Source organism: Orbicella faveolata, unplaced genomic scaffold (assembly GCF_042242905.1).
Source record: "Orbicella faveolata isolate gen_17 unplaced genomic scaffold, um_ofav_v1 contig_36, whole genome shotgun sequence".
NCBI classification, from domain to species: Eukaryota; Metazoa; Cnidaria; class Anthozoa; order Scleractinia; family Merulinidae; genus Orbicella; species Orbicella faveolata.
In genome coordinates this window covers 11,027,803-11,053,688 of record NW_028301565.1, presented here as the reverse complement: position 1 = coordinate 11,053,688, position 25,886 = coordinate 11,027,803, and the positions used below count along the sequence as shown (strand labels likewise).

Sequence of the window (25,886 nt, the reverse complement as noted above, 5' to 3'; positions counted from 1 at the left end):
TTCACAGGAAACGCATGAGAAAGATACAGAAAGTTTTCTGGCCAAACCAAATCTCAAATGAGGAACTGAACAGGCGGACCAGTACGCTGCCACTGTCTGTGAAGATAAGGATACGGAGATGGAGATGCATCGGACAGGTCCTGCGGAGAGACAACAATAGCATCGCCAGAACTGCACTAACCTGGGCACTAGAAGGCAAAAGAAGACTGGGCAGGCCACGAACAACCTGGAGGAGGAGTGTAGAGAGAGAGAGAGAGAGCGGAGGGAGATGGGATGGCAGTCATGGGGGTCCGCAACAGCGTCAGCGAGAGACCGAGATGGGTGGAGGGCATTTCTGAGTGGCCTTAGGTGTCTTGCGAAAAAACAACAACAAAACAATCATTGTAAATCAATAAAAACTTTTACTAAACTCTCTCTATACGTTCAAATCATACAAACCTCCAGTTTTCAATCGTTGTTTTTTTCATTTCAAAATTTGAAACCTCAAAGGAGCCACGTCACGGTTTGCGTATATTGAAAAGTTTAGCCTCAATTTTTCAAATTCGTCGTTTGTTATCCGTGTTAATCATCTCCAACCTTAACCATCCTTGTTCCTTTATGGTTTATCATTATCTCTTTGGTGTTTTTCTATCTTATTAAACTGTCATTTTCAGGTTTCCTACCATTTAAACGTAATTTTGTATGTGGCCAAAATAACTCAAAATACCGTTTAAACAGTTATCACACCAAAACCCGCACTCACGACACTCGCTCTCAACACAATGGAAAAATCTTAACACCTAACAGAACTTTCGAAATGATCTGCAGTAAACGGAATCCCAATCGCTTCGGCGCGGCGGCTTATCAGGGATAAGGCTGAGTTCACTATCGGAAAACCGAGGCTATTCACTAGTTTCGTCGAGATCCGCATACCACCCGGATCGGGGATACCAGATACCATTACATCTTTTTGGCATGTACCAATTCTGTTCCTTTCACTGATTGGCCGGCTTTAGCCAATTACTGCAAACCAATCAAAACGTTTGGTTACGCGGGCTGTTCGTGATCAAATAAATGGCTCTTCGGATTAGTGGCAAGCGTGAAAAGGTTCCCATGAAACCAGCCATCCTATGAAAAATGTCACGGCTTGAAAGTCTGCAATCTTTCAGATTAGCCGCGTACTTTCGAACATAGCAGCTTATGATAAGCTTGATAATAACGAGATCTAACAATGCTCCTACTGGCAGAAGCTGGGCGCTCTTTGAACAAAGATTTGACAAGTCTCTTTCGGCACAACCTTCAAACGCCTCGCGTTCTTGACCGGCTTGTACACGAGCTTCACAGTGATAAAGAGCTGTGCAGTTACTTGTTTCTTAACCATCCCGGCTCGGAAGACATGCTGTGGGGACTTATGAACCTTTTGACGGAAGATTCCCGGTAAGCATGAGTTTTGTTTATACTCACGAACAGCTGAAACTGTGAAAGGTCTTTGTTTACAACGCTTTCGCGCAATTGTAAAGCAGTTTTTCAATGGGGAGCAAGTACTAAACAAAATTGTGAACCAACGGAACATTGTTAAGATTTATTTCAAAGCAGTTATGACACAGCGGGTCGCGAGGGTGATGTTAATGAGAAGATTAGTTAACCATTGTGTTCATTTGACTTGTTCGGAATTAAACAGCAGCTAGAGAGAAACGAGATAGCTTACAAGATGACCGAACCTGTAGTTGACTATATTCATGTCCTTTTTAATTAAGCTATTTTGAAAATGAACGCTGTCTCTGTTGGGTTAATCTTTTATCAATCGCAAGAAACACTACCTTGTTTCAGCAAACAGCCTTACAAGTCGCGAAATAAATAATTATGAAAATTATGATTAAGCTTATTTGAACGGTGTTTTCAGTATAACTAATATAAGCTTACTGTTAGCTTAGAAAGTAATTTCGGAGGATCCATAGCTAAATTTCTAAAATAGCCCTGAGCATAAGCTTATCTGCCGTTTTCACTTTAATACTTGCAGGAGATTCTGTTGCTACGAGTAATGACAGTTTGACATTTAATTGATTTTTCCTTCGATTTTTGTAAGCAACAGGAAATTTGACAGTAAATGTTAAGCCCAAGGTTTTGTAATATTTACTTTATTTCCATCCACGATCTTTTTCCTAGATAAGCTTACAATTAATCTTTTGTTAAATTTCAATGATTTAAATAATATGGACAGGGTTTATTTTCATTTTTGGAGCTTAATATCTTAAAATGATTTTCCCTTCTTGTGATAATTATTCTAATTAACACCTGGCTCTTCAGCTTGGTTTGCAATAGACATTTCCTGTGGTTATCAGTTGTAAATAATTTTTTGTTGTTGCCAAACTGTAGGCAAAATCTTTTTCTCTTTGTCAGTTCCTGAAAGGTGTTTGCAATGACTTGTGAACACTATAAGCTTGCATCTTACTCTGCCACTTTTCACAATTCTGAAATTTTGCTGTATTTAGAATGTTGTGTTTGTTTCCATGGAAACCACAATAATTCATTTTCCCCTTTTTCACCATAATGAACATTGTTATCTTAGTTTCACTGCATTACTGTATTTGGATGGTGGGTGAATTAATGAGACTGTTTGTGATAAATAAAACCGTGGCCCATTAACCCCAGGGACAAAAGTGAGAGTGAAAGTGAGTTGTGAAAGAAACATAACCAAATCAGCTGGAGCTTATTCAAGGTGTTAAGCAATGGAGTCACACACAAATTACATCACGAAAATTTAAACCCCGGTGTGACTCAGACAAACAAACCATTCCATGGGTTACTTCTTTGAGAGCGTCGTATGGAACAATGGCTCTTGCGAGCTGTTCGGCGCAGTACTCAGCAATTATTTACACAATTTGATGACCTCTGTAACTCAAAATATCAGAGAAAGCCCACAACATGCACCTTGGAATATAATACAGAGTTCGAAGGCAGGCAGCAAAATATGATGGGCTTCTCATGTATGAAGGCTGTTTATGTATACACTCCTAACGTCCATAGCAGAAAAAAATATTGTCATTGTACCCTACATTCAGGTGTATCGCTCACAAGAAAGCCAGCAAAGAAATACCACAAAGAAATACCATAGATCGGATCCGATTTGTTGCCCCGCCATGTAAATGAAACTGACCTGCTCTGTCTTCACATATAAAATACAGTTTTAGCTAATGTGTTATTTATGCTACACGTATAAATAAAATATCACGAAATCTCACCAAACATCTATGAAATATATGCAGTTGAGGTCCTCTCACAGTCACAAATTTGTTTATGTGGTCAGATAAATGGCTCTTTTAAAAACTAGGTCCTCCTCTCCAAATTGCAAAGTACACATTATTCCTAATTCTGCCATGCATTTGGAATTGTCTCAGGGATAATAATTATACCCTCCTGTTCTATCGTATTTGTTTGAGCGGACGGCTTGGGTTGTCAAATTTGGGAATTTCTGGCAATAAGTCGGCTGATAAGTCTTCCCTTCAAGACCAGGATAAACAGCAGATAAGTTCTTTTCTAACATGTTTCCATGTGAAGAATTGTGATCAGCCGGTCAGGACAGTCGTGCTAAAAGTTCTCAACTTCCAATTCATGAAGGTTTTGTGATCTGTCAGACTGCCACTGCAGCTTTGCAAGATCCTCGTGCAATTTGTGACATTTGGTCTCTTTTCTGGATACCTTGAATCCATTTTACACTACCCTCAGCAGCAGTGTTTGCTTTCTAACATTATTCTAGTCTAGAATACAATGTACTCATACAAAGTCTTCTACTGGACTGTAATTCTTGTCTGATTCATTTAGGGGGTCTCTGGTGATGTAATCTATTTTTGAGTTATTTTTTTGTAAAAAAATACCTCTTAGTCGGTGCGTCGGGTATGTTATGGACGGGTCAATGGGTGAGTGAGTGAGTGAGTGAGTGAGTGAGAGATGTATGCATGTCACACCAATCAGATTGGATCTACTATGAACAGCCAATCAAATTTCTTGTTGTAAAGGTAAATGGTACGTGAGAAACACAAGGTATGTATAAACACAAGGACTTTGGTAATTGAAAAATAAAGAGTGACGTGTATGTTGCCGGTTTGTGATTTTTAGTCCGGTTTGGAGGGGAGTGTGACAGTTACATACGTACATTGGGTTGTTTTAGAGTGCATAATTTTCAGTGTAATGGTGGCTAGTTATGAATAAGATGAGTCTTGAGTTTTGAAGCAGTTCATGAGTAGTAGGCAAATGACACGAGATATTTTTATTTTTAATTACAAAGGGTAACTTGATACTTTTGTTTTTCACAAGGAGTTAATTCAATTAGAGGTCACGAATCGTCGGTTCTAATTCTTAGGACATGTCTTAGAGGAGACGAGACTATTTAGATTTGAAGCAGTTCTAATGTTTACAATAGTAAGTGCAGGTAATGATTGTTTTTGTTCTTATTGCATGCAAATATAACGAGATATTTTTATTTTTTAGTTACAATGGGTAATTTGACACTCTTATTTTTCACAAGGTAGTAAATTCAATTAGAGCTGACGAATCGTCACCACTTGTTCCCACAAGATGTTTGCCATTTTTAGTTATAAATGGTACCTCGACACTTTCGTTTTTCATATGGAGTAAATTCAATTAGAGCTTACAAGTTATCGGCTATTGTTCCCAGGATATTAAACAAAAAGAAGCTTTCATTTCTAGAGTGCTTTTACGTCTCTGCAGTAGCAGTTTAATATTTTTATTTGATGGGCATTTTATGACATTCTTTTCAGTCCAATATTTTTAAAGGTAAAAAGTATGAAAACTGTTCAAATGTTCTTTGAAGACTGTGTGGCACCAAGTTAATGTGCAATTTAATTAAATCAGACTTTCAATGTGTCAGAGAGGTTTTTTCTCTTTCTTTGAATTTTCGGTGAAGTAGTGTTGTTGCGTTGTGTTGTGTAAAAAGGGTAAACTTACGACTCGTATAAAATGCGAAAAGTTCTCTTAACTGGAGTATTTTTGAGCAAAAATTCCTCTTGGGGGCTGGAAGGGCTCCTGAGGGGGTACTCCCAGAAAAATTGGTTGGGGGTGTGCGGCCCACTTCCCAAAACCCTTACCCTATTTATGACCAAAATCTGCGATATTCCTTACCCTGTTTATGACCTGACCAAAAATTCGAAACCCTATTTACGACCTGACCCTCAAATCAAAACCCTGTTTCAGACCTGTGTTATAATTAGCTCCCTAGTTCAAACCAATGTTAAATTACCGTAAACATATAAATTTGTGAAGGGCTTTTGTTGATTTTCTTTTCGATAATGATGAAAAAGTGGCTTCTTCTTAAAGCATACCCATATCAAGGCTAGAGTGCAAAAACCGTACCCTATTTATGACCAAAATGACCAAAGTCAGCTAAAATCGATACCCTATTTATGACCAAAACGGCTGAAAAACCATACCCTTCAGGGCCGCACAGACCTATATAGCCCATATAAGGGAGTTCCCCCCCCCCCCCAGGGGAAGGGCTACATGATCGGTGAGTGAGGGAGTTATGCATGTGTGCGTGTCAGACCAATCAAAGTGTGGGTTGTATCAAAGAACGAATAAAATTGCCTGTTAGAAAATAAGGTGGTATCTACATTAATCTGGAGACGTGTCAAATTACTGTAGTTTGTTCAGTCAAACATTTTATGGCTTACTATTTAGATATCTTACCATTACCGATGTAACATCGCATGTACATCATAAACTCCCAGTTTCTTTCTTGCTGTACATCACAACCAAAAAAACTTGTCAAATCAACCAAATCATTACTGTAAACAGTTCCATGAATGTTCCTATCTCCGAGACCTATAGTTCACAAAAAAAATAACTCTTGCACGCCTTGCGTGCCTATGTTTAGAAACTATGTGGAAGTCTATTCATTTTAACAGTTTAGCAGTCTTAGCAATTGGCCTCTGGCAGGTACTAAAGCAGGACAGACACCTACTTGCAATCTTTTTTAAAAGATTGCAGTTAAAAGGGCGGTGAATGGTCCTTCAAAAACCATGAGTTTTTTCTATAAATTTTGCAGGTCTTGCAGTCTCATTTCTTTAGCAGTTACTGTATGTGTGTCTGGCATTCTCGATCTTTTGCAAAGCTGTCTTGGAATCTCATTTATTTGCAAGGCTAAGAAAGTCTTGAAGTGCAATTTATTTGCACTTTTTTGTAAGTGATGTCTGAATGTCTTAGAGAGTGAACATCTCACGCTCACATTTAAAACATTTTGAAGTCTCGGTCTTGCAATTTGAAAAGTCAAAATGTATCTGGCTTTCAAAGAGAAATGCTAGTTTAATGCCTTCTTGCAAAGTCTTGCATTTACCATTCACTACCCCTAGCTAATATCAAGCAGGTTTTTACTTTAATACCCTCCTACTTGTTTTTGAGCACAAAATGTACTCTCAGGCACCATTACACTTTAAAGATTTTCTTGCCAATTACATTACATTTGAGACCTGCATGTGTTAGGTCATACTGTTGTGTCATATGTGCACATTGAAATATAAAATTATGAATAGCGCAAATGTGAGTTAAGTTTAAGGTAGATTTCCACCATCAGTTACCAAAGAAAATGAAATCCTGGGACTTTCAGGCATGATCCTAGACTAAGGCTATCCGGCAGGCTATCCAATTAAATTTGAGCCAAGTTGTCATGATTATTTTGAGATTTTGAAGCGAGTACACTATTCTGACTTGCAGGACTGCTGGTAATGCATCATATGTGATTGGGACACTGGCTGAGACAGACCTGGGAAAAAGGAGAATTGTTCACATATGCACAGACAGAGGAGACCAAGCCAAGAAAATCTTGCCAGCGCTCACCAACATGCTGGACATGTCTGAAACTGAAACTGTCATGAATGCTGCAGGAACTATGGGAACTCTGGTATGGCCATGTGAGACAAACTCATATTGAGTATCACTATGGGCACTCGACATGTGTTTGTTATCAGATTGATCAAATTCAAATACAGTAAGCTTATAGGCTGAACTCAACTCATTTATTAAGATTCTGAAGATGACTTCAGCTCAGGTTGTCGCCAACAACAGTTCTTTTCAGAACTACCATTACCCCGATGATCACACTACACAAACTGTCTATTTATTACTTACCAAGTATGAACAGAAGCTGAACCCAGGTGGTGTCTATTGTACTTAAGTTGTCTAAAATAACTCTATTGGTAGAAGTTTCTGCTAATTTTTAAATTTGCGAGGCTTGGAACATAAGTAGTAGGATTATTTATACACAACTGACAGCTCTTGTTTTCATTACTAACATCATGGCAAGTGATTGAAATGATTTGACTTAAATTTCTTGTGGTCTGAAATTTATTTTACCAGGCAGAAGATGCCGAGTGTCGCATGTGGATGCTACGGGAGGACTGTTTGGATGATGCTATGATCAAACTAACAAACTTACTATCTTCCAAAGACATGTGTACGGCTAGCAATGCTGCCTTGGTCTTAGCCAGGTACATATTAAAATGACCTTTGAAACCTGTATACATTTGTAGCTAAGACAAAAACAGTAACTTAGTTTGGACTTGACTAAAGTTCATTTTAGAATTCCAGTTAATGAAAAAAAAAATCTGAGTTTGAATTGAGTTTTCCTTGTTTAATCTCAGACTGACAATTGCTGAGGAAGGATGTGCCAGGATTTTAAACCACCGAAGTTCCACTCATACCTTAGTACAGCTATGCAAAGCATTAGGAGCTGATGAGACAGGTACAGATCAGTATTTTGGAAAAGAATGAGTCTACATGTATTAAACTTTATGTACAAGTGGAGTTAAATTATCCTTGGTTATAATAATAATTTATTATGATTTCATTCAACAACAGGAAGAGGAATGAATGCTGCATTTGCCATCGGGAGACTGTGTGATTTTGAAGCTGGATGTAAAAGGATTTTATCTTTGAAAACATCTGATTCAATGGTATTTAGGATATTATTATATTTTATGCAATGCAGTTCTATATATAATAAGTATTTTTCCATGGTTTGAAATCATTTTGAATTCAATTTGATATACATGTATCTATTAATGTTTGTTGTGGGGGGCGCGGTGGCCTCATGGTTAGTGCGCTCATCTCCGGATCGAGCGGTCCGGGTTTGAGCCCTGGCCAGGGACATTGTGTTGTGTTCTTGGGCAAGACACTTTACTTTCACGGTGCCTCTCTCCACCCAGGTGTATAAATGGGTACCAGCGAACTTAATGCTGGGGGTAACCCTGCGATGGACTAGCATCCCATCCAGGGGGGAGTAGAAATACTCCAAGTCGCTTCATGCTACAGAAACCGGGATAAGCTCCGGCCTGTTGGGCCACTTGGCTCGCATGCAGACTTTACCTTTACCTTACCATTAATGTTTGTTAGCCTTAGAATGATTTTATAGAACAGGCAGCAAACTACGTACTTTAATAGTAACAATCATTCAAAAAGGCAACCACACCTCATTTCTATGTTTCTTATTGAGCTGGGTTCAGTGACCTTCCAAAGCATCTGCAATCCATTGATAAATTAACTGATTGCCTAAGTGTATTGTGGGAAAAAATATCTGACTACTGTTTGTTTTTGTCTTTTTTTTTTAATGGTCTTTCAGTTCGTAGATAGTTGGCTAGTACTGTCTGGCCATTTGTTACTCTTCTTTATTATTGACTATGATTGTGGAGAGCTTGTGGACACCTTTAATTCGAGGACACTTCCAGTTGTCCTGAGAGTGTCCCATTAAATAGTGTTTTTAGTGTACTGAAAATATTTGTCTGGTAATGAAGCATCCATATTGGCCAACATATTTTATTGTATGGCAAACTGGACCATGGTGGCTGAAAAGGAACATTCAACTTTTTCAAACAGATCAACTCACTTATTGACATGCTGCACTCAAGTGACTCTGGATGCTGCAAGAATGCTTGCTTTGCTTTGAGCTGCATTGGGTCCTTAGCTCAGGGGCATCAGCGACTACGAGAACATGAAAGGATCAATGGTGTCGTAGAGGTGCTTTGTTCTCTCCTCGCTTCTAAGGATGAAGAAAGCATATGGTTTTCATCCATGTAAGTATTTTTGACTGGTGACATCACCACCATGTTTCTCCTGTTACGTTTGCATTTCTCCTATTGCCACCACTTGCTACCTCAGTGTTATTTCAATGTACTGTTTCCTTCAAGGATGCTGCATACTTTTGCTTGCCAGAAAAGTGGTTGTTTGTTTTTGAGGACTCAGCCTAATGTAGAGCAGTCATTGCAGGTGGGTCATTACTTGTTTCTTTAATCTTTAGTAAAATTGAAGAGCGATGCCTCAAAGCAGGGCTGTGCTCTAGAGGCACCTGGGTGCCACAGGTGACTAACTTTTGCTTTTGGTTGACTGGAAAAACTTACTTTTTTCATATAAGCTTAAGTGCTGGGCACCCAGGAGTTCATGGTTGGGAACCCTTGGGTACTTCATAATTTTTCTCAGACCACAGCCTTGCCTCAAAGTTATCTTTATTCTGAGGCTGCATGGAGAAGTGACTAAAACTATTTTGAAGTTACGTGTTTGGTTCATTCAAAATTGTTTGTTTAATAAACACAATGAAAAAGGAAAAAGAAAATTAATAAAAGTTCTATAAGGAAAGTTTAAATTAATGCCTTAATTAAGAATAAGAAGAACAAGGGTTTATAAGTCAAATTCTCCCATATGAGGTTATACATTTGCAGGGCTGTGCTCTAGAGGCACCCGGGTGCCACAGGTGCCTAACTTTTGTCTTTAAGCAACTGGAAAAACTCACTTTTTTCATATAAGCTTAAGTACTGGGCACCCAGGATTTCTTGGTTAAGAACCTTTGGGCTGCTCTTAATTTTTCTCAGACCACAGCTTTGCAAAGTCACTTAAAATCTGGGATTTAAATTCCCCTTTGGAATATCATGATATCCTACAAGAAAATTTGGGAAGAATGTAAAAAGGTTCAAATAAACTAAGCTGATAATTTTGCTCTTTGGTAGGATCTCTTAGAGAGACCAAGCCTGAAAGAGGATACTAGAGAAGAAGCTGAAGCAACTTTAGCAATTTTGGAAAAATTGCCTAAACCTACACCACCTAATGTTAAAGGTTGGCATTTGTATCAATACAGTCAAAGATTAATGTTGTAATTAAAAAAGCATTGTCTGTAAGATGTGACTTCCATTGTTTGGGTCAATCCTTAGAAAAGTTGCATAGTATATTTTTAAGTTTGTGCATGAAGTTACCAGACAGACAGACAAAGGTAAATACTGACAATGTAATCTGCCTATTTTCTAACTTACACATCACTTTGATTTGTAAAGTAACTATAGTAGGAGGAAGATCTCTGTAAACTCATTGTAGTTTTCCAAAGGAGATCCCCAAGTGTATCAGGTATATTGTAACAGATATTAATATTATAAATATTACAACTCTAGCATGGCAAACTGTAGTCTGTCTAATTGTTTGGCTGGGTGTAGACTTGAACATTAGACTCGAACATGGCATATGAGAGTTAATAGGTCAACTCTTTCTATAGTTCATTGCTGTCTATTAATTTCTTGAATACATTTGTTTTGTGTTAAGTGGAGAGTGCCTATAGCATTATTGTGACCTGGGATGCTATTCATCCCAAGAGTGGACTTGATGTAACCTATCTGCTTTTTCAAGGTAAGGTCAAATCTCTATGATATAGCTGATTTGTTTTAATTTTGTGTGAGCCTTGTGTCAGATTTCCACTTGGAGAAGCAGTTTTGAGTCTTTGTTTACATTAGGTAGTTAATCTTGCCATTTACCTTAAGAGATGTCTAGCGTCCAAGCAATGTAGCACATCCAGTTCAAACTATTGATACCTTAGGCCCAGTTCATACGTCGCATTTCTGCTGTGTGGCAGAAATGCGACTGTGGATTCATACGTCGCACTTGTGTCGCATTTAATTCAGAATTTATACTGTCGGGTATGTTGGCCAGCAGAAACGTAGAGTATTCAATATGGCAGACGAAAATACTGAGCGACGAAGGACTTTAATTTTGCGAAAAATTGTCCGCCAATGGAACGAGAAGGAGAAGGTTGAGAACGAAGGAGTGTGTGTGGCAATATGTTCAGGTTGCATTGGGTCGAGAATGGCCAAGTTTCTCCTTTTTCTTTGGCGGGAAAACATTTACGCATGCTCAGTAAATTAACATGATGTATGCATTAGATTCGACACGGCAGAAATTCGACGTCTGAATCGGTGTCGCACTTCTCTCAGATAATGCAACAAGACCAGTCGAACGTGCGGCAGAAATGCAGCAGCCGATTCAGACATCGAATTTCTGTCGAATTTAATTCGTTGAATTGAATTCGACACGGCAGAAATGCGACGTATGAACTGGGCCTTAATCCCTATATTAAATTAAAGCTTATAGAGCTGGCTATCATATACTATACCACAAATTTTGAAATAAAATGAATTGTCAAATTTTTCACGACCTCTGGTCTGAATCATTGGGATACTGAATACTAGATAAATCATTTGTTGTTCTCAATTGATTGTTCAGATGGGAAAGTGGTTTACTCTGGTCCAAGAACAAGTTACATAACAAGTGATCTTACACCAGTCACAAGGTACAGTTTCCATCTGCAAGCCTCTACTGAAGGAGATGATAGTCCACAAAGCAAAGTTGTTTCCGTCTTTACTCTAGAATCAGGTAAATTTGAGACATCAACTGTTTCATTTTTTGTTAATATAAGCTGTGTGTAGACAAGATTTAAATATTGAATAGTGAGCATTTTTCAGTGGTTTGAACTTTTAGTAACATTCATTATATCATTATCATGGCATCTTGTGTTTTAGTCCCCAGTGCACCCCAATGCCTCAGAGTTTTAAACAAATCCACGTCACAAATTAAAATCATCTGGGAACCACCAGCTACATCAAATGGAGTGCTGAAGGGCTATCAAATTGTAGTGAGAGGTAATACTGCCTTTGATTGCCACCACTATGTAGTATAAAGTAAATCTAATTATTATACACTGAAGTCGCATTCTCTAATATTTGGGGTAAGGATGCTCCTGGTTATTTTTTACTTGTCGTACATGGTTGTATAGCTGCAGGGGATATTTGTCACTTGTTCAGCAGGGCTCCACAGCTAAAATTATTATTTTTTTCATTCTGATCACAATTTCCAACTATGAAATACAGAAAAAAGTGGATAATGCCAAAGAAGATGAAAATGATCAAAAAAAAAAAAAATGCAGGAAAAACAAAGAAATTGTGCAGTAAGTTAAGCTCTTTGCAACAATGAAAGAGCAAATTATAATAATTGATGAATTTGAGTTTTTAGTGATGTCAGAAGCCAAAGGCTGAGGCTGGTAACCCTTAACCACCCTTGATTCTTCTGGACATACAATGTAATGAAAAACTTCATTCAATCGATGAGACGGAAAGACGGAAATTTTCCTTCACATACAAGTGATAGGCTTTGACCCATTTTATAGCAAAATTGAATTAGAGCTAGGAATCATTTTGCTTTAACATTTTTGTCACTTCTTTGATGAGATTGTTTTCGGCCCTGCCCTTTTGAACAGTATGGGCTTACATTATTCCCTAGAAACTCGATCATGTCGTTGTCAAATATTATGAATTAAGCAACTTTAAAGTAAAACATTTTCAGATGCAAATCAATAACAAAACGTAACTCTGTTGCTGTCTTTTTTCAGCTGTGTAAAATTGTTTTTAGCCTAATAATGTAACATATTAGAAAGAGAAACTCTTACAACTGATTTTTACAATTCCTAAAACAATAATAGCAAATTTGATGACATAGAAACTAATAGCTGATGTGCATTAAAACTGTAGGTAAGACAACCAGCCTTGAAATCCATGAAAACTGCTTTATTCTATCAAGTCTGCCTCCAGACACTGAATATACATTCCAGGTCAGTTTGAAATCTGTTATCTGGCAACAGGTGAATAGGCATATATAGTATTTAATTTAAATGTGTGACAAGAGGACAAGTGTGTGTACACATTTAAAATTGAAAGCTGGCCATTTTGTTGAAGTTGTTTCACCAGTGAACATCTCAAATGTAGAGCTAAATAAGTTTTATATATTTTGTTTGATAACCATTTCTATCCTTTGTGTATATTAATTGTGTTGTTGTCTTTTTATCTGTTTTTTTGTACATACGCTGTTTTCTCCCTCACTTTAAAGAGTCTAGATCATATTGCCTGATGTGACTCTTAATCACTGTTCAAACAACAGGGAGCAGGAATCCTATTTGACCATATTTCCAATTAATTTCAACAAACAATTGCGGCACAAATTGGTCTGTTGTTGATTAGAATCACTATACTGTATACATGTGATCGTGCCCTATCCATGACAATGGTTGTTGCCCCTTGGGTGACCATTCCGGACAGCCAAGCTTTCTATACAAGGCAGGAAGTGCCGAGAGACTCTATAATAAGTGTCTGTATTCCCTCTTTATAGGTGTTTGCCCTGACAAGTATGGGGCGAGGAGAAGCAGCCATTATTACAACAGCCACTGATGACCTAGGTTGGTGAGAAAATAAAATACTTCACAAGTCACTTTCAGCAAAAATGATGATGTGCCTGTTTGTTGATGTTGATCATAGTGCTTTGAGCAAGCCCATTCTCTTTTAAAGCATCAATGTCACAATATTTTAAGTCATTTTTTGATATACTCTTAAATAAAGAAAACCTCAAAATAATAGTTTCGTTAGGTAGAAAAGAACCGGAAATAAACAGGAATACCTAGACTCATGGACAGTGTCAGGCTCTCTCAATTTTTGATGGATACCTGTCTGTTTTGTTGAACAAAATTAAGCCATCTTGTTGAGGTGGATATTCTGTATTAAAAATAATCTTTCAATTTGTTGTCACTCTCCTTTTCAGCATCACATGCTCCACCTAAACCAGTTGTTCAGGTGCTGGGACGACATGAGCTGATGGTAACGTGGGAGAGTCCTCCTAAACCACTTGGAAGAATAAATAGCTATGAAGTCAGAGTTGATGACATGGTATGTTATTTGAAAAAGAAGTTGGTTGTTTTAATTTAAGGTGGCTCCCTATAGCTTTACGATCGCACAAGCGCTGAGGAAGCAATCTGCGCACGCTCAAAGGTAAACGTCAGTGTTTTTCGATATTTTATTATGTCAACATGAGCACAAAAAGCAAAACTGACAGTGAGTTTTCTCGCGTTTCCTTCAGTGAAATTCTGTAAAATTTGGCAGATTGGTAGTAAATATTTTACTTCAGGCGGAGCTCGTTTTTCAGGGAAATCTATAAGACCAGATTTTTTGCAGCGGTAAGAGACAAATTTGAAAATATCGAAAAAACTGCCTTTACAAACCCTACTTTTTTCGTGTTTAAAATTCGTATCCTGCTGGAAGTGATGTGATGTAAAAATTTTGGAAGATTTCACCAAAGGAAATTCATGAAAATCACAAATAAAGCCATAAAAACAGTAAAAAACGCATTTGTTTGGGCATTTATAATTTAAGACTAAATCCCAAACTTTTAACAAAGATGGTAGCAAAACACTATTTAATCTTTGCTTATTACATGTAATAAGTTTGAGAGGACTAGGTGTGAAAGTGAATGCAAAAACAGCATTCAAAACATAACACTTGCGCACGCAACGCCATAAATGATTACCTTATGGAGCCACCTTAAGTCACTATGTTAAATATCTCTTGGTGTTCTGCTGTTGGCAATTTCTGTCCCTAAATAACAAGTGTACTGTGAGTTATAATTCAGAGTTTGATTCAGGACAAGGTACTTGATTTTGTCACAGGTGTTTTACAATGGAGTAGAAAAGAGCTGTACTGTCAAGTCCCTTAAACCCAACACAGAGTACAATATCACGGTAAGCTTATATCAACTTTGTGATGGATGCAGGAAGTTACTTGTTAACTGTCAGTGGGAGGGAAGAGTGGAAAATCTTTATTTTCCCTGACTTCTTTGAGTGATTATTATTAGTTAATTACCAATACAGGTAGTTCATTGGTAAACTTGACAATTCATTTTATTTCAAAATGTTTGGTACAGTTTGATAGCCAGTTCTGTATGATATGGAGTCTAGGTATCTACAGTTTAAACTGGATGTGCTACATCACTGGACGTGAGACACCTCTCAATGTATGTAGTAACCTTAACAACTTCAGCTAGCCATTTACGGCAGAAAGTTATGTCACATACATGTTAGATGGTAACATGTGACATTCTTATGACATGACTTATAGCTTGAGCCATTTACATGAGCACATCCTTACAGCATCAACAACTGTAGGTTGATTTAGAGGGAACAGAAATTGCAGTGGAATTTCAATTTATCAAACCTTTGATTTTTCAAACTTCCCAATAATCAAACAAATTCTTATTCCCCCCCTCCCTTGGTTGAACACTGTAGCTTTACCCTGGCTTTCTCAAGCTATCCGATTTTTCAAACCAATTTTTGTTTCCCTTGGGGTTTGAAAAATCAGGATTCCATTGTATTCATGTCTTTAGCATGCACGATGGTTGTATGCTAAAATCATAGCATCTTAATTGGTTCCAGAAATACACTGAGTTACGGTATTTTGTTCTTAGGTTAGTGCATGGTGCAGTGAGGGAAGATGTGAAAGTGTGCCAACTAAGAAAAGAACAGCAAGAGAAGTCTACAGTAAGATATTACACAGCTGATTATGTATACAAAAGAAAATCTGCTTATGTTATGATTGCAGTGAAGTATATTAGCAAGTAACCACCATATTTAATTGCCATTGATAGTATTTTTTCGTGAATCCTTGGCTTTAATGATCACCAAAAACTCTGTACTAAAATGACTGAAAAACTACTGACAACTTAACTACAAACTGTCAACATCTTTCTGAACTCAATATTAGGAGATTTCTTGACCCATTATCATACCCAGTAACTTGTAACCGTACCATGACACTGAGCCCATGACAGAAAAGAAGAAGCACTACAAATATTCCCATAAGTAGTGCAAAACATGCTAAATTACAACTTGGGCTATATAACATGATATAACAACATGCATCAAGTTGAACTGAAGCAACATAAACAAAGCAATAACACAAAATGCCAGTAACTCTATAGGTTGATATAATTTGAAAGATTATAACAGGGTTCTAACAAACAAAATTTAATTATATAGAATAATTATTGTCCCATACAATTATGGCACAATTTTAACTAATATTCTTAATGTACAATTATTAATTTATTAATAAAAACTAATTACTTCTTTTGTCCTTTTTATTTCAAATAGTTAGCCTTCTTTGTGTTTTAATTAACAATTCCAATTAATTTTCTAATGTTAAAGGAAATTATGTGCTTGCATGTAGTATGAGTTCCTGGAATAGAGAAAACAGGTATTATTTTAGTCTAATTTAAATAAGGTAAATTTAGCTTGAATACCTTAACATGAGTTGTGCTGGTAGATTAAGAGCATACAGGTATAAGCTTATGTAACTCATGTATTGAATTATAACAATTGAATCAGTGTTTTTTTTAGTTCATTGGACTAACACACAGCCATTTCTACTATTATTATTATGTCATAAGTTCTTATTCATGATCGATGCCCTCACTTATTTTTGTAACCCACAACAGGAATACATTATTAAGCATAATTCACTGGTAGTATCTGTGCCATCTTTTCTTTTTTCTTTTCTATGTTTCTTTTCATAAGCACTTCACCTGTTTCTTTCTCAACCAATCATTAACACTTTCAATCTGGCTTCTTTAACTTAAGAATCTTCATTAGTTGTTGAATAATTTTGAAGTTGTGTATTATATAAGTATTGCCCATTCTGTAGCAAACAACAAATTGCTTAGTTCCTTGCCCCCAAGTGGGGGATAGGGCCGGAAAACAAATTAGTTCTAATTATATCAAGAGGATAGTAAAGGTTTCCTTTACTCCATTAAGGTGAGAAGAGGTGAGTAGAGGGCAGTAAAGGGAACATCTTTGTGAACTATAAATGGCCTTTATTATATTTTGTTCAATGTAAAATTATAAACAGATCCAAAAGGGTGGATATATACAATGAAGGGTTTATTACTGACAGTTATCAAATGTTCAGTGTCGTTGGTATCAAGTACTCTTTGATTCCCAAGTGTGGCAAATCTCTTATTTCTCATTAGACTACGAGTAGTCCCTCTTTGGCTTAGTCCGTCGTGCGTGATGCAAGTGAAAACCACGAGAAAAAAATGGCCGCGCAAAATCCTGGGGACAAGGAGCCCCCAGGATTTTGCGTGGCCATTTTTTTCGTGCAGTTTTCTTTCGCGTCACGCACGATGGACTAAGCCAAAGAGGGACTACTCGTAGTCTAATTTCTCGTTAAATTGTTGATCAAATTATTTGTTGTTATGCAGACAGGTGATGACAGGAACTACCTTATTACATGAAATTTTCACGGCACGTTTATTTCAAGATTTAAAAAAAAGCTAGAAAACAGTCCTTAGAAAATACGCATGCTGATTGGTTAAAAATTGTGTTTCTATAACTTGATAGAATCACAGAACTAGCACGAGCTGTTGATGTAATGATGGCATGAGCAAAGAGAATTTACACTTTGACAATCAAAGTTAACAAGTTGTTTTCCTTTTTTTGTCGCGGTGTTTTCTAAAAGAAATAGAAAACATTTTTTCGTGTTTCTTTTGAGTTAAAGAAACATTCGTGAAAGTTGGGAGAACTTGAAAAAACTGTGGAAACACTTGACTGTGGCTCGTGTTCCCACAGCATTTCTTGTTCTCCCAAACTTTCACTTGTGTTTCTCTAACTCGATAGAAACACAGTACATGTTTTCTATTTCTTAAATACGAAATTAAAGTGACGCAAACACTAAGTGTTGTGAACATATCATGACATGAAAATCAAGTTACTCACCTTATTTTACTGTTGACATATAGTCCTGTCATTGCAGTTTTGATAATTTTGATGTTATTGTACCTTTGATAAAATTGGTTTACTAAGTTCAAGGACCTGGTAAAGTAACATTGCCAAGGAAATAAGCTGCGTGCTACTCAAAAACATGAAGTTAAAATGATTCAAAGTACAAACTTTCACAAAATCACAGAATTTAATTGTTTCAAAACAGAAGCCCTTCAAAATAGCAAAATAAACATGTTGTGAAAATTTCATGTAGTAAAGTAATTAAAAGTTTTCAACATGGTGATGCACCAGCAAATTCTCAGAAGTGACACTTAAAGAAATGTCTGGCAACAATTAAGGAGAATCAAGACTTTGAGCTTGAGAGTGAAATGGTTCAGATGTAGGCACATAATATGTTGTTCTCTGCACTGACACTGCACATGCACCTTTTTTAACAGACCCTTTGTGCACAGCGAAGGGCTCAACAAGGCAGAAAAATGCACGTTCTACAACAAAGACAACTGCTTCAGCTGCTGCTAAAGCTACCACTAAAACAAAAGCTAAAGGTGCTGTTTATATAGATAGCTAAATGAAAAAGTTAAATTCAAATGCATAAAGTAAAGTACAACAGCACCATAAAAATAGAGTTCATTTCCGGAATTGAAACTGCTGTTTGCCATTTATTAATTAACATTAAATAAACGTGTGTAGATAAATAATAATTTTATTCCACTTGACATCACCGAGCTCTGATAAAATTCAGTGAAATTGATCATTATGATGTGAATAGTTTCCAGCAGGTTTTTCTGACATTAAATCTTTCTAGTCTAATTGTTTAATCTTAATCAGCAATAAAGAACTTAGATTTTGGACAACTTCTGTCCACATGTTAATAACAACTAATATTAAACTGATTGACATCTCTGATAATATTATTTACCTCCATTGAATCGTTGGGAATAAATGGTACAAACTTCTTTTTATTGTAAATTTAATTACCACTTGTAAATTTGACACACGAGGGATTTTTTTATTTTTACCACTAGCTAGGGAGTTAAAGACAGTGTTATCTGTTGTGGTGCTGTTTCTAATATTTTCTGAATAATTTATTGTAGCTCCTACGAGAAAACCTTTGTATCCTTATGAAAAGAAAAATGTGCCTGCCAAACAGGAAAAGGGTAAGAATGTTTTTGAGGAAGAGCTATGTTGTAAAGTTTTGGTTTAATCGTTAAATAGGTCTGCTCTAACATTAACTGTAGAAAGTGCAAAGGAAATTTAATTCAAACAGGTGCCCTAAAATAAAGGTTAGCAAGGTGCAGACATAGGTATATAGGTAAATAAATTGTTGTTAATGGTGAGTAAAGTTGGACTCTAGTTGTGTTCCTGGGTGGGGTACTGTAAGCAACTGTACTTTCATGGTGCCTCACTGCGCTCAGGAGTATAACTGGGTACTGGGAAATTGTTTGGGCAACCTGAGTGACACACAGGCTTTGACGCAACTGCATTGGACTATCATCCCATAGCTTCCCATCAACAGTCTTTCACTTCATGTTTCTGGACAAGCTGCCTGTATGAACCAGTGGCCTCATTCGGAAACTTTTTATCTGTATTGAGTTCCTTGCAAGGTGTTTAAGATTATCAAACAGGTGCACTGTAGTTATTTTCTACTGATAGTGAATTACAATGGTAGTAGAACAATGTTCCTTCTTTAAATCTACCATCAGTTTTTTCACGAGCTAGACAAGTTAATTGCTGTATCTATGTATTGCCTTCCTTAGCGCTAAGAAGAGTTAAGACTGCTGATGTTCTGAGAGTTCCAACAGCTGACAACTCACAGTCAGATAACACAAGGGAGGCAAAAGTCAAGAGGAATGGGGTAAACTTTACTTAATGTTTTTTCCTGTTCTTTTGGATTTTTATTATTTTATTTATTTTTAACAAGGACTGTAGTAGAATTTTAGTATGGTTTTTTTAAGTTTATCAATGTTATGTAGCTGGATCACAGGAAATCCATCAATGGTTTGATTCGAAAAATTATAAGGATACATCTCTTTGTATTTTCAACAACCATCTGTTTAAGTGTTACAAATACAAAACAGTTGCAAATATACATAACACCAATCTTTTGTAACATTCAACATGTCATCAAATTTTCCCAACGAGTACTATGAGAGATGTGTGAACTTAAGTAAGGAGAAGATGCATGTTAACAAGACTGTAATAAACACACCGTGATTAAGTTTTTGATTGATCGATTGTAATAGAACCAGTTGAAAGACTAAACTGAAAACAAAACCTCAAGCAGAGAATATGTTACTGTGTCCTACATTTATTTGTAGGTAACGTTGGAGAACAAAAATCGCCCCCACACCACCGTTGGAAGGGATGGTCCGTTAAATGGCTCCCAGCAATTTGCCAAGAAACCCGCAGGTGAAGTTCACATTTTACTCAGATTACAGATTACAGATCAGATTACGCAACTATCCTTGTTCCCCAGACTTTATCTAAAACAAATAGTTACTTCTCTCTTAACTGTTGTTATCTGCTTTCTGTAGGAAAAAAGACGTCTAAGTCCCAGTCCTCCAATCTGTCACGGTCACTTGAGTCCCTGGGTAAAGAGAGCGATGATTCCAAGGTAAGTCAGTCAACACTAGTAAGTAAGTAAAGTAAGTAAGTAAAAGCTTTATTAATGTGTCAATGTATTTAGTTTTCACAACTAATTGGGGACACAATAACAAAAAAAAAAACCAAAATTTAAAAGATTTACAAATAAGGAATAATAATAAAAATGTATATACAATTAAAATATGCAGCATAGTCCCCTTCGAGGCCCTCATTTGGATCGTCGCACAACAGGGAATCTTTCGAGATGCCCCTAATAACGGGTGGACAGGACACTGGGGGCGCTTTGGACCAATTCCGTTTTGAGTTTCTGATTATTTCCAGTGGCAAATGGAACATCATAATCCGTAATTTCTGGTATATACCCAAATTTTCGAAAATTTGTCACCAGGAATTTCTGTTCCATTTGATTTTCCTCCCAGAATTTCCGGAATTTTCGCTTGAATGGTTTGCATTTCGGAATTCAACAATTTTCGGATTTTCTGGAAACCGTTCAAGAAAATTTCCGTGTCATTTGCCCTAAATCCTGTTCCATTCCGCGTCACTGGAAATTTTTGGTCGAATGGAAAGAGCCCTAGTACAACACTTGATCTCCTGGATTACTTGGCAGCTGACTGTTGATACACACGGTACTCGCTTACACTTTACGGGGGTCGCAGTAGAGTTTTCAGATAAATGTTTGGAATTGAATTTCCGCTTGATTTCTAGCGCCCCTACAGTCCTCAATTTTATAGGCGAAAATCTCGTTTTTCTCAGATATCGTTAGTAACTTTGGAGACTTGGAATGTTTCGGAAATCCAGTTTCCCCCACTATATCCGTATTTGATATCCGATGGGGGCGGGATTTTGCCATTCAAAACATTGCTCCTCTTTTAATAAAGCTGATTTTGTAGAGGCAGTTGTGATATTTCAAAGGTGTAGTATTAAAATAACCATTCCTACCATCCATCAAATATTTTCCGCTCGCACGTGATTGGTCATAACGCGTCACGTGACTGAACATGCTCCTGCTAAAACTGAGGAATATCCAAGTGATATTCCCCAATCTGCGTAATGCAAAAAATATTTGAGGGAAAATAATCGCAATAGCCCTCATTTGACTTTAAAAATATGATCGGTTATTTTTCCTTGAACATTATCTGTTTCTCGAAGTTCAGAATTTTCGCCGATATTCCCCAACTTTCATGTTTTTTTTCTCAAAGCACACAGTTTTCCTCGAGCTACGCTCTCGGAAAACTGTTCGCTTCTCGGAACAGATAATGTCCGGGGGCAAATATCCGAGCGTATTTTCGCGCCAAATTGGGGGTATTGTTTATATATTGGCGGATTTGCCTTTAAACATGAGGAGTTTCCACTGTATATACTTAATGTGTGATACATGATTTGGTTTTATTCAGGGTTCAAGTAATGCGTTAAGTGAGTCCAGCTCGACATCATCAGGGAGTGTTGACGTTAAGGATAGAAGGGCTGTGAGTGACGCTGCTCAAATAGAAATTGGTAAAAAGCTAACCAAACGAAACCCTCAGCTAGGAGGATCTGCATCTTCCTTGACAAAAGACAAGGCTGGAAAAGGTCAGTAGTGTTTCTCGTTTCTTTTCCAGTTCATTCAAGACATAAACCCCTGAAAGTCGACCGAAAAATTCGACACTGGTGAATTTCTAATAATTGTTTGTTTTGTTTGAATTTCTCTAAGAAGTCACTAAACATATAAGATCTTTAGGGTCGGTGAATTTCAGGCGATTCTCGAGCGGTGGAAGAATTGAGCGGGCATAGATGGACGTCTGTACACTTGTGTTGTTGTGTCGTAAAGCAAATATCTGGAGTCAAATTAAGCGTTTTTATAGAATGGGTATAATTCTTTGTCTAGGTTCCACAGTGGTAAGAAGGTCTAGTCTTCCAGGCAGCGGACTGTCTAATCGCAAGTCTTCCAGGTCCGCCACAGTTAAAACACCACAAATAATGATTGGACTGGATTCTCCGGTCACTGGGGACAAACAAAGGTAAACCTGGTAGCAATCAAGGAACTGCTATTTAATTGCACAATCTAGTGTTTTTCTGATCAATGTCATAGTAGCAAGCTAGTCACCGTGGTAGCTACTGAAAACGTAGTTAACCAATTAGAAGGTGCAGCAAATAACGTAATCGGTGGCAAGCGCGAAAACAGTGGCGTCAGTAGAATTACGGTGCTCCTGATTGGCCGCAGAGACAGCATCTTAGCTCTGATCGGCTAAAGCATAGTCTCTTTACTATCCTTTACTATCCATGCCTAAAGTATGGTGCACGAGTTCTGTTAGCCAATCACAAATCCAAGAAGGTGTAAGACAGAGAGAACTTAACTTAATTTTTCAAGTAATTGCTGTTGCAAGTCATCTGAAAAGCTCCGTAAGAATGATTTCCCACAGTGGATTTAAGGACGTTCGCGCTAATTGTTTCTGCGCATCCTTTCTGCAAACGCAAATTTACACGCCACGTCATGCATGAGAGCGCGCGCTAAGTAATAAAACGAACAATGATAGGGCAGATGGCCACTGCTATAGCTTTGCCTGGATTTAAAGATCTTGGACGTTCGGTAACCCCTATTTTTCTTCCGATGGATCATTTTCTCTACCGATTTTCTACGTTCAACGAAAGAATTGAGAAAATCTATCGACTAAAAGTTTGAATTTTTTGTAAAATGCACCATCGAATTCCGTTCGTTTTAGCTCTTCGTTTATCTGTGCGACGGTTTCAAATGCCTCTTGAAGGGCTAAGTTTTGTGAAAACGTTGGTAACATTTGGAACGATTTACGCAGCAGACTCACTTCTACAAAATATGACTAAGATCGTTTGCCTCTGTTGACTCACCTTGGATATTTTTAACTATAAACCCCTGTAGACCATGCTGAATTACGTGTGCCAATTTTTCAAAATCAGGGTGGTTTTCCACACGCTTTATCTCTAAAGCGAAGTCGGTAACCCCCCAATTTTTTTGTTGTTGTTGCTTTTCTGGCACAAGTAACTCATTATCTGACTGCGGTAAAATTTTAAAAAAAACTATCGACTGGAAAATTTTCGCGCGAACGTCCTTAAAATAGACGATATAGCACAATTTACCTGTTGATGTCGTTTTTTAAAAGTGAAGAATGATCATCGCAGTTAATTTTCCAATTTAAGCAATTGGAAAGAAGAAGCCTGAAAAAATCAGGGCTTCAACGGGATTCGAACCCGTGACCTCCGCGATACCGGTGCGATGCTCTACCAACTGAGCTCAGTTGGTAGAGCATCGCACCGGTATCGCGGAGGTCACGGGTTCGAATCCCGTTGAAGCCCTGATTTTTTCAGGCTTCTTCTTTCCAATTGCTTAAATTGGAAAATTAACTGCGATGATCATTCTTCACTTTCATCTACAACCGCAGTTCATATATGAATTATTTCATATAAACTTCACATGATGTCGTTTTTTGTTCATCAGTGGTTCTTCACCTGCTCAGAAAATGACCAAAGTCACAGACGGTGTTGCTTCATTACAGGTTTCAGCCGGCGGTGATGGGTGAGTACCTTATCAAGAACTTGAACTTAAAATTTTGTTTGTGTGATTCACAAAATACAGCTAGAGGCTTACAGAAAATGCTAGTGGTTAATTTTTCAATGATAAAGCCAATTGTAACGTGTTTAACACGGAGATGCACGGAACTTTAATTCAGGATCGCTTCAAAGAATTTCGCCCTGATTGTTACAAAATCGTTGCGTAGTAATTTTGTGGCTTTTTGTTTTAGGAAACCCCCGAAACCACCAAAGAAGACTCAGTTTGCTTCCTCATTTAATGAACTGAAGCAGGTGCACAGAAGTACTCGGACAAACAGCTCAAGAAACGGCACCTCTGAAGGAAGACACGTGGCACAGTAAGGGCAAGGAGACAGAACGACGGAGACGCGGCAGGCTGGGGACTAGGGAGGAAAACATGAAGAGACTCAGAAGAGTTCCTAAAATCCCTACTCCGTCCTATAAGAGCGGGGAAGAGAGAGCCCTGGAACTTACCAGCTAAAAGGATTAGGGATGACACTGATACTGAAAAGGAGGAGAGGCCAGTTGATCAAACGTCTTGATAATCTTCTACTGAGATCTCCCTTCTAGAGAAATGCGAAAAAATTCGAATGCATGATTAACTTATTGGTGCAGTTGGTCATGGATACATTTTCTTCTTATGCATGGGTTTTGTGTTTGTGGCCCATTAATTTTCAGACAAACTATAACAAATATTGATCCGGGACTTGAATACTCCTGCGCAGTGATTTTAATAGATTTTCATTTTGGGCTTATAGTCCACATTGGTTATGAAGTTACAAAAAATACAAATTATTGATCAGCAGCAAGTTATTGTGATTGAACATCCATAGTCAAAGTATATTTATAGATAGCTGACAGTCTTTACCGAATAAGATTTTTAATCTTTAGTTTTGTACAAAGAAAAAAAGAGATTTAAGTCAAAGAGATGATTTATTTATTAAGATCGGATTTATTACTGTTGACGAAAAATAGCAGTGATTTTAATTTTCATTCAAGTAGATGCGCTATTTTCATTGGTTGTAAAATGTGTGCGATTATTGCTTATGTTTGGAAATGAGTGAATTGCATTTTAATGGGAAAATAAATCTTAAATACTGTAACAGCCTCTTCCAGGCGTTCAGTTAGTTGGGGCTTAGCGCGAAAAACAGTGCGCGAAAACATTAAAAAAAAAAGCGCGGCTAGAGGAAGCGGGATTTTTTGTATTTTTTCGCGCGCTGTTTTTCGCGCTGCGCCCCAACTAACTGAACGCCTGGAAGAGGCTAATACTGTAATAATTTAAATGTGTGTTGAATACGAAAACTACAGAAAACACTTCTGCGTGTGGAGGTGAATAAAATTAGTCTAGCTACATTGGTTCATTCGGTTTCTCAAAGTATGAGGGTGAGTTGGAATAGCCATAAGGGTACCTAATCAAATTGCAACATGAGATTGCGAGTACTTTTAAGCTTTCACTTTGTTGCTGAGCTAAAATTGTTATTTGAAATGCACATAATCTTTAAAGAATACCCTGCCTTAGACTTAAATTGATAGTCTTGTATACTTTGTCACGTTCGATCCAATTCGTGACGGCTTATGCCTCGTTTGCCTCGAAGAGTGACGTGACATGATGGGTACCCTTTCCTTCTCCATACTTAACCTTGGGTTGAATACTTCGTAATTTATTTATAGTTAAGAGTGCTGTCCTCCGACGACACCGGAAAGTTGTTGTTTAGTGTGATGTAAGTAGTTACTCTCTTATTTATTGAGCGGGTTGTAAATTCCATTAAAAGAACCGAAGGCGATGGAGAACTATCAGAACTATTGCATCAATTGGTGTCTTTAGTCGTTACAAGTAGAAATCAGGGTGCTT

The 25,886-nt window shown here is 37.4% G+C and overlaps 1 protein-coding gene across 1 annotated transcript; it reads left to right on the top strand.

Moving 5' to 3' along the window:
• Window positions 1-1,022: 1,022 nt before the first annotated feature.
• On the top strand, window positions 1,023-25,834 carry LOC110066389 (uncharacterized). Its single transcript, XM_089274679.1, has 25 exons — window positions 1,023-1,416; window positions 6,706-6,892; window positions 7,348-7,478; window positions 7,632-7,732; window positions 7,849-7,943; window positions 8,863-9,059; window positions 9,174-9,252; window positions 9,987-10,092; window positions 10,570-10,653; window positions 11,524-11,673; window positions 11,820-11,939; window positions 12,825-12,904; window positions 13,459-13,525; window positions 13,885-14,009; window positions 14,786-14,857; window positions 15,580-15,652; window positions 18,328-18,435; window positions 18,985-19,047; window positions 19,648-19,745; window positions 20,209-20,299; window positions 20,425-20,504; window positions 21,889-22,063; window positions 22,359-22,491; window positions 23,943-24,020; window positions 24,247-25,834. The coding sequence occupies exons 1-25, from the start codon at window positions 1,211-1,213 to the stop codon at window positions 24,374-24,376; spliced, it is 2,829 nt and encodes a 942-aa protein (XP_089130805.1). The 5' UTR covers window positions 1,023-1,210; the 3' UTR covers window positions 24,377-25,834.
• Window positions 25,835-25,886: the final 52 nt, after the last annotated feature.

What these genes read in the sequence shown, in the direction of transcription:
- LOC110066389 (XM_089274679.1), top strand. Translation starts at nt 1,211, where the DNA reads ATGCTCCTACTGGCAGAAGCTGGGCGCTCTTTGAACAAAGATTTGACA. An exon ending in AACCTATCTGCTTTTTCAAG is followed by an intron (nt 10,654 to 11,523) that starts GTAAGGTCAAAT and finishes TTGATTGTTCAG; the next exon opens with ATGGGAAAGTGGTTTACTCT. An exon ending in AACAGCAAGAGAAGTCTACA is followed by an intron (nt 15,653 to 18,327) that starts GTAAGATATTAC and finishes CTTTTTTAACAG; the next exon opens with ACCCTTTGTGCACAGCGAAG.